At 37.6% G+C, this 14521-nt stretch overlaps 2 protein-coding genes across 2 annotated transcripts in view; one reads left to right on the forward strand and one right to left on the reverse strand.

Moving 5' to 3' along the window:
• Positions 1-14521, forward strand: part of LOC148442112 (uncharacterized) — a 119271-nt gene that overhangs the window by 66375 nt on the left and 38375 nt on the right. The gene's annotated exons all lie outside the window — the stretch shown is intronic.
• Positions 13253-14521, reverse strand: part of LOC148442113 (uncharacterized) — a 97248-nt gene continuing 95979 nt past the window's right edge. The window contains exon 9 of the mRNA XM_088464225.1: positions 13253-14419. Within this exon, the coding sequence (XP_088320351.1) occupies positions 13287-14419 (1133 nt within the window). The 3' untranslated portion in view covers positions 13253-13286. The remainder of the gene's footprint in view (positions 14420-14521) is intronic.

Genomic DNA, 14521 nt, shown 5'->3' on the forward strand with positions numbered 1-14521 from the left:
AGGGTTCACCACAAGATGCAAACCATTGGTGAGCCTCAAAAACAGGAAGACCAGATTAGAGTTTGCCAAACAACATATAAAAAAGCCATTACAGTTCTGGAACAACATCCTATGGACAGATGAGACAAAGATCAACTTGTACCAGAGTGATGGGAAGAGAAGAGTATGGAGAAGGAAAGGAACTGCTCATTATCCAAAACATACCACCTCATCAGTGAAGCATGGTGGTGGTAGTGTCATGGCATGGGCATGTATGGCTGCCAATGGAACTGGTTCCCTTGTATTTATTGATGATGTGACTGCTGACAAAAGCAGCAGAATGAATTCTGAAGTGTTTCGGGCAATATTATATGCTCATATTCAGTCAAATGCTTCAGAACTCATTGGACGGTGCTTCACAGTGCAGATGGACAATGACCCAAAGCATACTGCAAAAGCAACCAAAGAGTTTTTCAAGTCTAAAAAGTGGAATGTTATGCAATGGCCAAGTCAATCCCCTGACCTGAATCCGATTGAGCATGCATTTCACTTGATGAAGACAAAACTGAAGAGAAAATGCCCCAAGAACAAGCAGGAACTGAAGACATTTGCAGTAGAGGCCTGGCAGAGCATCACCAGGGATGAAACCCAGCGTCTGGTGATGTCTATGCATTCCAAACTTCAGGCTGTAATTGCCTGCAAAGGATTTGCAACAAAGTATTAAAAAGTGAAAGTTAGATTTAGGATTGTTTAGTTTGTCCCATTACTTTTGGCCCCTTAAAAAGTGGGAGGCACATATAGAAACCGTTGTAATTCCTACACCGTTCACCTGATTTGGATGTAATTACCCTCAAATTAAATCTGAAAGTCTGCAGTTAAAGCACATCTTGTTTGTTTCATTTCAAAGCCATTGTGGTGGTGAATAGAGGCCAAAGTATGAAAATTCTGTCAATGTCCCAATATTTATGCACCTGACTGTACATGAAATTCATTTATGTTTCATATATACCTTATACACACAGCCTGAAGGTTATTTTATACTATATTTTTAAATAATTTGTGCTTTAAACAAAGTTGTGTACATTGAACAATCAGAAAGCAAGGTTCCAAGCAAGACCCTGGCACATTACTTTAAATAATTTTCTTGACATTTTTTTCCCTTACATTATTATAATTTCTTTTAATACTTTGCCAACCTAATCCTGGAGGGGGATAATTTTTTAATGAATACTTTTAAAAGTTATATTTTATTCTACAATAATCGATTTGTGCACCATTATACTACCGCTTTCTCGTTTTTCTGTTATAATCACCTGGTAGTTGGTAGCACACCCCTTGTTTCTATACAACAGGTAGTTGATCTCCTGTTCCTAAAATCCTGAGGGGGTTATCGATCTGGACCAGTGCAGTAGCCTCTTGTGCTTTACTTTATGGATGAGTGGCCAGAAAAAAGCCATTACATAGTGATAAAAATAAGAAGACACGATTTGAGTTTGCCAAAAGGCATGTGGGCAACTCTCCAAATGTATGGAGGAAGGTGCTCTGGTCAGATGAGATGAAAATTGAACTTTTTGGCCACCAAGGAAAACACTATGTCTGGCGCAAACCCAACAGATCCCATCACCCCAAGAACACTATCCCCACAGTGAAACATGGTGGTGGCATCATGCTGTGGGGATGTTTTTCAGCAGCAGGGACTGGGAAACTGATTCAAGTCAGGGGAGAGATGGATGGTGCTAAATACAGGGATAATCTTGAGCAAAACCTGATTCAGTCTGCCTGTGATTTGAGACTGGGACGGGGGTTCACCTTCCAGCAGGACAATGACCCGAATCATACTGCTAAAGCAACACTCGAGTGGTTTAAGGGGAAACATTTAAATGTGTTGGAATGGCCTAGTCAAAGCCCAGATCTCAATCCAATTGAGAATCTGTGGTCAGACTTGAAGACTGCTGCTCACAAGCGGAAACCATCCAACATGAAGGAGCTGGAGCAGTTTTGCTTTGAGGAATGGGCAAAAATCGCAGGGGCAAGATGTGGCAAGCTCATAGAGACTTATCCAAAGCGACTTGCAGCTATAATTGCTGCAAAATGTGGCTTGACAAAGTATTGACTTTAGGGGGGTGAATAGTTATGCACGCTGAAGTTTTCTGTTATGTTGTCCTAAATGTTGTTTGATTCACGATATAAAAAAACACAACTTCACAGTTGTAGGCATGTTCTGTAAATGAAATGATGCACACCCTCACACAATCCATTTTAATTCCAGGTTGTGAGGCAACAAAACATTAAAAATGCAAAGGGATGTGAATACTTTTGCAAGGCCCTGTATGTGCAACACTTTAACCCATATACTGTTTGTAATGTGACACAATATCCTGAAGTTGCAGCTGTAAAATAATCTGTGCTGCATTAATTCAGTGTTTTATTGCTTGAAGCTCTTACCACAAATCCAAAAGTGCTATTGTATACATGTCCGTGATATGGTTTATTAATTCTTTAATTCCTGTATCATTCTTTGATTTGCAGTTATTCCCCATGTACCAAATGTTATTATGTTACCAAATCCCCAACCAACCTTATAACCTTGGGACAGTGTAAAGAGGTGTTTGTACTTCTCATATACCATTTGTATCTCTATTTTTTTTACCGTTCTTACTCTTTTCGGGAGTGATTCTTGCATATGTTTCTTTTAGATCCTCATGTTGTATTACCACTGCATCAGGTAGTAATGTTCCTATTAGGAAGGAATTTACCAATAACCATTTATAAACCCTATGTCCACACACATAATATAACCCTTGTGGTAGCATCATGGTTTATTAGACAATGTGTTAGAAAAGCATTATAAGGAACATTACAACGGGCACCTTTTCATCCATGGTTTCTTCTTGCTTGTCACATTCTGCTATACGATGACTGTGTTTTATTGTACCCCTACATTCCTTCTGTCATTACACAATTAATGCACTTACACATTTTTACTTATTAGGTTTTGTGTATTTAATGATCTCTAAAAGATTCCCAAACAAGTTTAATTCTGAAAGGTCCTCTGTAAGATTGTGTTACAAATACTGGTTCCCAAATAAATACATTCAGCTCCTGTACCATTTTGTTAATAGACATGATGATGTCCTGATCATACCTTGGATACCTTGTTAATTTTAAACGTAGGGAACTTGTGACATTATAAGGTTTAAGTGTGAGAGTTCCACATAGTGAGTGAAATGCTGTTTGATTTGAGTGCAATGAGATAGACATTAGCACAACATTCCCTGAATGACATGGTGACTACATACCCAACAATCAACTTTATTGTTCTTTCTATGAGCTCATTATAAGTGTTCAGGGAAGAAGTGTCCGTTTGTATAGAGGTGCTGTCTTTGCACCATTGTATACACCTCTTCTCTGAATTTAGATCACAATATTCATATATACATTTTGGAATTGGGGGCAAACCTCCACACCTTTTCCTCACCGTATTGGCTTCTTTTCTGATACTTCGCCAGATGTATTGGAAAAAATGAGACTGCGCTGTCTGTCCCAATAAAGGGTGACACAGAAGGTGTAAAAATAGGGATTGGAGTTGAGTATCTTATAAAACTGGTCATCATTGAGTTGTCTCAGAGATTCCTTAATATAGTCCTCCCTGTTAAGGATGACCAAACCTCTGCCTTTATCGGCCTCTTTTATGACAATAGAATTGTTTTTTGATAAGTTCTTCAAGGTTCTTCTTTCCCATTTGTTGAGATTTGACCTTGAGACAAATTTTTCATGTTCATCTACAATTAAAACATATTTGATAATTCTTCTGCCACTGCAGTCCTATATTCAAATGTATATTTCATTATTTATTATACTACATTCTATATATTGTTATATCTATTTATACATTTGTACATATTATGTATATGTAGATTGCGCCAAGCATTTTTTACTTTTCACTTTGCCAGATGTATCTTCTCTCCATTCCCGGTATGAGTCCTTATTTATCTGTATTTTGTTACTTTTATATATTTCTTTTTCAAACCTTCTAATTATTTTTAAATATGGGCTATTAAGAATTTTTCAACTTGGTCTTCTGACCATCCTCTGATCCGTACCTATACCTGGGAGTACCAGTATTAAAATAAGTGTGTGCATCTTTTATGGCACTTAATGTGATTAATACCCTACCCCTAATAATCATGGATTTCAAAACAGGAGTGGAGTCTACCATTATGACCCCGGCAGTACCCCTAGGATAACTCTTCACACCGTCCTCATCAGCCTCCAGTCCTTGACAGCCATCATTCTCTAAAAAAATAAAAAGTTTAAAAATGCAACAAAAATAACTGCCCCAACCAACGGATACACAGAAATGTGTTCACACATAGCCATCTTTCTTTTTTCTTGGCCCACAATCCACAGGAACATCACTAGGGATATACCCTAATTCTGTGAACCTTATCTTGGTCTGAACTAAAGCTCTGATCAGGCCCATCATCAAATAAAATCGTTAAATTTAAATCACAGTCAATGTCTTTATCTGTGTCTTCTCTCGCTTCAATGGACTTCTCCACCGGGGCGGAAACCTTCTTGTAGTGAGATACGTGAATTCAATTGTCCTTTTCAGCCACATCGAGGTTGTTAGCAGGGTCTGGAACGGGTCTTTCCATTGATCTATGAAACAACTGGAACAGAAGAAATTTCTCTCCAGGCTGGACTCCATGACAAGGTCCCTCTGGTTGTCCCTTCATAAGCTTTCCTTGCATAGTCTTCAGATGCTGTTAGAATTGTACATAGAAAACTGGGGGAGAGAAGTACTCTCTTTTGTGGGGCACTCAACCTACCTCTTTAGTATAAGAATTAACTTTTAATAGTATGCCACTAAAAAAATGAAATATTTGGACATGAAATATCAACAGAAGAAAAAACTATACATACATGACATGGAACAAAAAACAAACATTGAATCTGGCCAAATATAGGTCCAGTTACTAAAAAACTGCCTGACTGTAATCAGAGTAAACTCTTAATTCCTGGTTATGGTAAATTAGACATAATAGTCATAACATCAAACATCAGACAGGTGGCGAAAATTATTATCAAAGAATATATACATATATATGTTGATCAAAAAAAAGGAATTTTTCTTTTTTGCTAATAGCATTGATGACCACCAATTCTAATAATGGTCCTTTATATACAGGTTGAATACACTGTTATGTATCTGTGAATTGAAGCAAAAAACCTTTGAAATAAATAGGTATCAAAGTATAAGATACTGTTCTGATTGTGTATATATGATCTATACCATTACATTCTCAGAAAAACAGGTATTGGAGCAATAACAGGTAATTGAGTAGTGAAAAAGCATAATAATATACAATTAGTAAATTAAAATATGCAGATATCAAAAATACTATCGATCAGATATCACAGGCATCCTCCTGAACATATGAATTGGTGAGATCATACCAAATCATCCACTTAGTATGGAGCAGTAGTTTATAACAGTATTAACCCACATCAGGCAGAAATGTACATCCAGGATATTTGTAATGATTATTTCAATTTCCACAATGTTCTAAAAGAGAAAAAGTTTCTCCACTGATGTATGGCAGGAATGGCTGCTGCAGGGTGTCATACTCATGCATAGGACGCCCTGTGAGCGGATCCCTCCCTATACATGGAGATAGGAGGATAGTACATAGGCATCTGCTGTTAGACAGAATCACTAAGAAGGGTGAATCTGGTGAATACCAGTGCTGCTCCACACTTCTGTGTCTGCTAATGAGAGTGCCTTAGCAAGATAGATAAGAATTTATCAGTAAAGAATATGTGTGTGGGAATAGGTTAAATCCCTAGTGTGCTGCTTCTCACAGTGTGTGTAAATACACAGTGAACTGTGAGTGAGTGGTCCTAGGGGCTTCCTATCACACAGAATAAGTGCCCTGATGAGATTAGTCAGCGCAGGGACAGAGAGGGGGAGCGCGCTCAGCACTCTTCCCAGAATACCTGTTTGATAGTATGGTGAGCTGTTTGTGGTGGTCATCAATAGACAGGGTTCCCTTGTGCACCAGAGATGCCCTGTGGTTGCCCAGACGCCCGTTTCGCTGGAGGATTTCTCAGTGGGTGGCCTGTTAAAATTATATAACATAGTCCGTAGTTAAATCATATGACCGTGACCAGTCTGTTGCTGAACTTACAATGAGAATAGGTAGTTTTTCAAAAAGTATCTCATAAGGGGACAGTTAAGTGGCAGCTTTGGAGTGGTGCAAATGCAATACAAAACCGGATGTAAAACCCCCGGCCAACTAATGGCAGTCCCCACACCCACCTTAGCTAACTTTGTTCTTAATGTTAGTGTTTACACATTCAGTTTTGCTTATTATACCCATATATTGACACAATGCTTGGAATACCTTCCATGTAAAATGTGTACCTCTGCCACCTTCAACAACACATGGGATACTATATCTGGGCACAAATTCCTGCACAATTTCTGTGCTGTGAATGATGCTGCACATGATGTAGGATTCCTGTGACAACATCCGGGTTACTTCATCAGGAAACTGTGAAGTACTCACAAACAATAAATGGTTAGATAAATGTAAGGTATCCAGGACACATTGAACCTACTAATGATAGTGAGATTAGTTGCAGGAAGAACACGGATATCAGTAATAATCATCAATTGAATCATCTGAATCAGATCTAACAGTTCACTTTTGGGGAATGGTCATAAACATAATGTTGGTTAAAACAAGCAAACAAAGATATAGCCATAAGCTCAAGCGTTACATCAGCATTGTTATCATCAGAGACATCAGTCTCTGAGGTTCCCATCTTGAATTAAACAGAATAAAAAGACAAAACAGGAGAAATAACATTGCTATAGGAATATGGGGAAGGAGGGCAGGGGGAGGAAGGAGGAGAGCTATGAGGGCAGGGGGGTGCCATTGGCTGACTGCCATACCACACTGTAGGTGTCATCGTGTAGCTTATTGCTACACTGTAAAAAATTACAATTGTTTGATGAAATAAATTTGGCCAATTTGGATAAAATAATTGTTGCTTTAAAAATTTCTTAAAACAGATTAAATGTGCCAGACATTGGTAAAGGTTCTGGTGACCATTTAATAATAAATTGTACACTCTCATCATCATACAAGTCTTTCATAATTGCATACATACTTGTCATTCCTAATCACATATGCATTTTTTATTATCCCTAGATCCCGCATTACGCTAACTTTTTTTTAAATGACTACCCTCTTAACTCTTGGCAACTCACTCAATGCATACACAAGAAATGTCTTTCTCTTTTCTTTTCTCTCTGCTGCAAATATAAAACTCTCAAATAACTAATCTCTGATCTTGAAATGGGAACACTCTTTCTTCCAGCTCCTCAAATAAGCTTTACACTTGCAATGAGAAACCTTAATTCTTTCTTAAGTATAAGCATGTTAGTGGCATTCCATACAAATTGTGGTAAACTACCCTGGTTCCATTAACTGTTTCACCAAACCAAACCAATTCCTTACCATCCAGGTGCTTCATGCACCCTTCCCCCATACTCTGTAGCTTATTGCAGGATACAATTAACCTCTGCACATTCAAATCACTTGCTCATACCCTCTATCACTTACATGAACTATCTTCAATCCCATACAAATACCTAGACAATGTTGCCCTTTAAAAAAATAAATGAGATTAACTTTTTTTTCCTTTCAAAATTGTGACACGTCTGTCAAAATAAAAACCTCAAAAAACTTACCCTGTGTTACCTGTCTTTTCGTTATCAGATCAAGGGGTCTAGTTACTAAGCAGTGTTATGAGACAGAGTGAAAAGTCTGTGATAAGGTGCCAGCCAATCAGCTCCCAACTGCCATCTCACAGGTTGTGTTTGAAAAATGACAGCGGGGAGCTGATTGGCTGGCACCTTATCAGACTTATCACATTTCACTGTTTCCTAACTCTTCTCAGTAACTAGACCCCTAACACACCTGCCCATCATGTTACCTGCCCGTCATTATCAGGTCAGCACACCTGTTATACCACCTGTAACTACACATCTACCTTGTGCCCCCTGTCTTCGTTATCAGAGTTTAGCATGTTTCATGTACAATCTGCCCTCGTTATCAGATTTGTACCTATTCTGTGCTTATCTGCCCTTCGTTATCAAATTTAGCACATTCACATCAATATTATCTGGTTATCAGATATCTGCAGATTGATTTTACACTATCTATCTAGCTACGTGGACTTCTCCCTTTGCCTATAATACTCCTGCAACTTCCACATAAACAGATTCATGTCTGTCTACACTCACCTTTCAGAAAAAATAATAAAGAAAATCCAAAAACACCTATGTCACCAACCCCTAAATAATTACTTAACAACAAAAAAACCCCTAAACATTTATCTGACACAAAACAAATCTTAAACAATATTTCAAATTCAGGAATAAACACCTCAAGTTTACAATATATCATAACACATCAGCAGAATCTGATCTATGTTAATCAAACTGCTAAATCTAACACAGCAAAATACAAACAATTAAAACACATCTACTTTAACCACCTAATTAGGGGTCTCTAAAAGCAGAGAAAAAACGAGAATGAGGAAAGATAAGAGACAGTTATGCGCAACCTTATTCTGATGGCATGCAAAACAGGGAGGGAAAAAAAATAAAAACTGGTTTGCACAATTTTTTTTCTCAGAGTGAGCAGAAAAAGAAATAGAAGATATCAATGCAATTTCTTAAAAACAGCAATCTAATAATAATTTCAGAAATCGATATATCAATAAAAAATAATGCAAAGAAAATCACTTAACTTGTAAATTTAAACACCATCAATATCTTACATCTAATATTTCAGTGGAAAGAAAGAATAAAACACAGTAGATACGATTAGCGCTTCTTATCTAACTTGGCACACTGCCCAGATTCTGAAGGAGGGGAGAATCTTCTGCTCCCAGCGCCATTTTATAACAAACTATAAAATAACACTTTTTATGATCAGAAAATAAGTGGAAAAACTTATGAAACTTCTTAAAAAAAATAGTTAAATTCCAGATAAAATAATCAATACAGCAGTTTAACTTACCACTATTCAAAGACTGAGGTAGAAAGGGGAAGAATACTGCACGTTTAATAATAAAAAAATAAAAATGATCTTATGAGCAAAATAACTCACTGCCCGTGCAGACCCTCTCTATCCCTCACTCACTCACCTATAGTGGGCGTCAACTGGTGTATCCAAGCCACGGCACCAAAATTGATAACGCGATGTGTTCTATATTTATTTATAAACCTCATTTATTATAAAAAGGAAGAAATAATTCACACAAATACAGATTTTAAAATAAATGACAATGTTTTTACTTAAGACAGTTTAATCATACATGTATTTTGCCAGTGCAGACTTACAACAAAAGACAAAGATTATATTAGCAGCAGTAGGAATATTTGTAAAATAAATGTGGGACACCCAGTGCAGCATACCAGTCAGCCAATTTCATACATATGTATGGCAACCGCACCCAGCACCCCCAGACCCTCATTGTGTGCCCTCTCTCCCTTGTCCTCCGACTGCTTCCCCTCCCTCTTTCTCTCATGAGCTTTATACTATACTATTTGGCTATACCTTCAGTTAACCCAAAAATGGCGAATATTAATTTAAATTAATATTCATACATGCTAGACACTAATTGGTTATATGTCCTAACCATAATATAATGTTATCATTTTGTTCTGTTCCCATGTAGCTTCTAGTTCCTGCTTCTTGTAGGCCAAGGCTATCTTGATTAACTCTTTTTATTTATAAAGTCTGAGAGTTGTTGTCTGCTGTTCTGCACACGCTAAAAACTGACATTTTAGACCTACAAGTCTTATTGCTAGACCATTAAACAAGATGGCTGCTGCCTCAGTTCTAACTTATACATATCTCCGCAGTTAATCACACCTGCATAGAAATAAACACTAATCTCTATATACTTATTAATACATCATTTAATATACCTTTGGATAAAATATTAAACAAAATGTCTGATGCAAGAGACTCATTTATTTACTTTAGAGAGGGGAGGGAAGATCTTAATCCTCTCTAGGCCTGAGACCATTCAACAAATGCGGCCCAGCTGCATCTCACACAACTATACTAATACTGAATCTCATCCTAAACATTTCTATATATTCTACATTGCAATATAGGGAAGAATAAAGGAACATAAGCAGGCATATATTCATGAATTGCTGAAGGAATATGTACAACTACATATTCCTGCATTATCAGTGTCTACCTGTTATGTTGTCACTTTTTCTTGTCTGTATTTTATTTGTCAATATATGTCAAACTTTTTAAGTGTCTAACATGTTTGTCTATCATTAGCTTGTTGTCATTTATTTCTACCTGTTATGTTGTCGGACTATTTTATGTCGATATTTTGTGTTATTAATATATGTGTTGGACTTTTTCCATATCTCACATATAAACGTTAGATATAACTACTTCGCAATGATGTGCATCTTACTGGTGGTGTTGTCGGTGTTTTTCTTGTCATTATGTTTCATTTGTCTATGTTGTATTTGTCAGTCTTGAGTAGTTGTCGGACTATTTTCTGTCTAACAGTGTTGCACAATAGACTGTCTATGTATTGGTGGTCGATCCATCATCCAGCACCCATGCTTGCATGGATCTGAGCAGATATAATAAACTGTGAGATTGTTACTCAGAAATGTTACAATGTCCTGTTGTAACAATTACTGGATACAGAGCATAAGGATACATGAGTAGCTACTTTATGTATCAGCTGTGACTGCAGATCTGGTACAGAACACACACCACCAATGGATTGCATTCTATACTGAGGAATAAAGACAGCACAGACTTGTTTTTATATTTTTTTATTTGACACAAATTTTCATTTTCTTATCACTTTTTATATTTTTTTACTATTCATTGTTTTTATATACATCATAGATTTGATTGATGTAAATATATGTAATATTAAGCAATAATTAGCTCTAACATTACTATAAGGGGATATAAATACCTGTTTTTTTAATGCATATCGAATAAAGAAATATTTTTTTTTAAGAATTATAAACCTTAATGTAACATGAGTGCACACTATTAAAAGTAAAACTGATTCCTTTCTATCTTTGTGGCATATACCATACGTAGCAACCGACATGAAGGAGGCAGTCATGAACTTAAAAGCATCACACCAGCCGGAGGTGAGAAGTGCTGATGGCTTTAGCATTCATGAGGATGAACACATAGTGGATGCCCCTCTAAACTTGGTGAGAGCTACAAGCCCCGCCTCATCCTCTAGCAGCAATTGTTTCCCAATATCCCCAGCAGGATAGGAAACTCCACGTCCCAGGGGTGGTGGAACGGATACCCTAGCAGATCAGTTAGCAGAATTGAGAGAAAAGGCAACAGAGTAGGAATGCATGCTCATCCAGATGTGGCATGGTGAGGCAGGCGGGCACCCCTGACCATGGTACCCCGTGTACCGTTGCCAACTGCTGTACCAAGATTAGGACTCATAAAGTTTGCCAAATTTGCAGAAAGTGATGGGGACATTGATGGACACTTACAAGTCACAAATACAGAAAAAAGGGTGTCAGCACTCCCCTCGTTAGGATATATGTGAGGAAATGAGATGTGTGGTTAAAATGTATTTGCAGCATCTCATTCTCTACATCATTTAATGAACTTTTTAACCCATTTGTTCCCCTATCCGTCTGCGGGTGTAAATGTCCCAATATGAGTGCTCATTCACATGACAAACTTTTTCATTACCAAGTTTATTATATACTGTAATGTGAGAAAATGTAAAGTTTAATACTTTTAAGCCTTTAGGTTTAGCCCTTGTCCATATGCCTGTTTTATCCATTCGTTATTCTGACCTAGCCACACAGGAAGTAACCAGTAGATCAATGTAACATCTCATAAAAAAAGGACCTTGTGGGTTAATTTCCAGCTCTGCAGGGGACACTCAGGACTTAAACCAATTACCTGGTCATTGTTCCTTCTATTTGCTCCCCTGTGTTCCTCTCTGGACTTTGGTAGTCAGCACAGAGCCAAGCCATGTGTTCAACAGTACAGAATAAGGGACCCACACCAATCAGGGAACTTTGCAAATCCTCTAGGTGGGCACAAGCATCGTGGGAAATTGGAAGGTTTTAAAAGAGGTCGCCGAGGGCAACTCCTGATGTTAGTCATTGACTTTGGCTAAGAGGTATTGTTCTCCCAAGGTGCTTAGTGGAATGCATCACCAGTCCTGTGTGGACTTATAGGCTATCACTGCTGTGTGATCTGTGGTAGTTTTCCTGGGTGAAACAGCGTGGTTAGCTCTTCCGTGGACTTGTCCTGGAACTTTATCCTCTCTACTGGGATTGCCTCTGTCTGGACTGCTACTTGCATATTGCCTGTTTGCTTTATTTACCTCTTGCCTTTGCATATTACCTATTTCTGTGCCTGTGGTTTTATCTGCTCCGTGTCTGGGTGATTGAGAGAACCCCATATCTTCACAGCGACTTTCTCTGTTACTAATAAGATTTCCACACTTGTGCATCTGACTGCATTACCCAATTTGTATATAATGTATTTAATAAGAGTGTAATGCACCTTCCGCATTGCATACAGACTCACACACCTAACGCTTATATACAGTACATGTCCATCAGGTGTACTGCATCCCAAAGAGTATTTTACTCTACACATGGAAAAATACATTTTCTTGCTAGCATGTTGTATGTATAAGAAAAAAATGTTGGTGTCCACCTGTAAATAAGCCCCTTAGTGTATAAACACAATGTGGTCTAAACTAAAGACAAACCATTTCTGAGGAATCTCAGGACATAGAAATCTCACCTGTGACTTCTCTCATGTCTAACAATATCTGATTTATCTATATAACATTCATTTTTGTACAGAACATTCCTCACCTTTGAAACACTTAAACTGGCCACACATCTAAAGATTATCTGTCCAACCAGCCAACTAGTTGGAATGAAAATCTGGTAACATATGGGAGTAAATGATGATCAGTAATTTGCTCCTAAATGCCAGAAAACAGATGAAAATGGTCATTCAGACAAGTTTGTTAAATGTTTGATCTAAACAATTTGTTCAAACATCAGTTTTTGTCCATTTTCTGGCATTTGGGAGAAAATTGCTGATTGTCATTTGCTTTCATACCTTACCAGATTTTAATTCCAAACCAATCAACTAGTTGGCTGGTTGGACAGATAATCTTTAGATGTGTGGCCAGCTTTAGAATATTGTTACAAACCGATTTCAGGTCTACGAGTTCATGGACATTACATTTATCTTGTGAATTTTTTCATGTGTAACAAGATTTGCTTTGTTTATAAAACATTTCCCACACACAAGGCATGGAAATCGTTTCTCACCTGTGTGACGTATCTGATGTTTAACCAGAGATGATTTGTCTGCAAAACATTTCCCACACTCAAAGCATGGAAATGGTTTCTCAACTGTGTGACGTCTCTGGTGTTTAACAAGAGATGATTTGTCTGCAAAACATTTCCCACACTCAGAGCATGAAAATGGTTTCTCACCTGTGTGACTTCTCTGATGTCTAACAAGAGATAATTTCATTGCAAAACATTTCCCACACTCAGAGCATGGAAATGGTTTCTCACCCGTGTGACTTCTCTGATGTCTAACAAGGTGTGATATGCATGTAAACCATTTCCCACACTCAGAGCATAGAAATGGTTTCTCACCTGTATGACTTTTTTGATGTGTAACAAGATGTGATTTATATGTAAAACATATCCCACACTCAGAGCATGCAAATGGTTTTCCACCTGTGTGACTTCTCTGATGTATAACAAGATGTGATTTATATGTAAAACATTTCCCACACTCAGAGCATGGATGTGGTTTCTCACCTGTGTAACTTCTTTGTGTAAAAAGAGCTGATTTGTCTGCAGAACATTTCCCCCACTCAGAGCATGGGAATGGTTTCTCACCTGTGTGACTTCTCTGATGTGTAACAAGGTGTGATTTGCATGTAAACCATTTCCCACACTCAGAGCATGGAAATAGCTTCTCACCTGTGTGACTTCTCTGATGTATAACAAGAGATGATTTCATTGTAAAACATTTCCCACACGCAGAGCATGGAAATGGTTTCTCACCCGTGTGACTTCTCTGATGTCTAACAAGGTGTGATATGCATGTAAACCATTTCCCACACTCAGAGCATGGAAATGGTTTCTCACCTGTGTGACTTTTCTGATGTGTAACAAGATGTGATTTATATGTAAAACATTTCCCACACTCAGAACATGGAAATGGTTTCTCACCTGTGTGACTTCTCTGATGTGTAACAAGAGATGATTTAATTGTAAAACATTTTCCACACTCAGAACATGGAAATGGTTTCTCACCTGTGTGACTTTCCTTATGTACAATAAGCTGTGATTCGTGTTTAAAACATTTATCATTTATAGAACAGGGGAATATTTTATCTACTCTCAAAGCTGTTCCAGAATTTCCAACATCAGAGT

Source organism: Taudactylus pleione, unplaced genomic scaffold, assembly GCF_031769625.1.
Source record: "Taudactylus pleione unplaced genomic scaffold, aTauple2 ptg001616l, whole genome shotgun sequence".
In the NCBI taxonomy this organism is placed as follows: domain Eukaryota; kingdom Metazoa; phylum Chordata; class Amphibia; order Anura; family Myobatrachidae; genus Taudactylus; species Taudactylus pleione.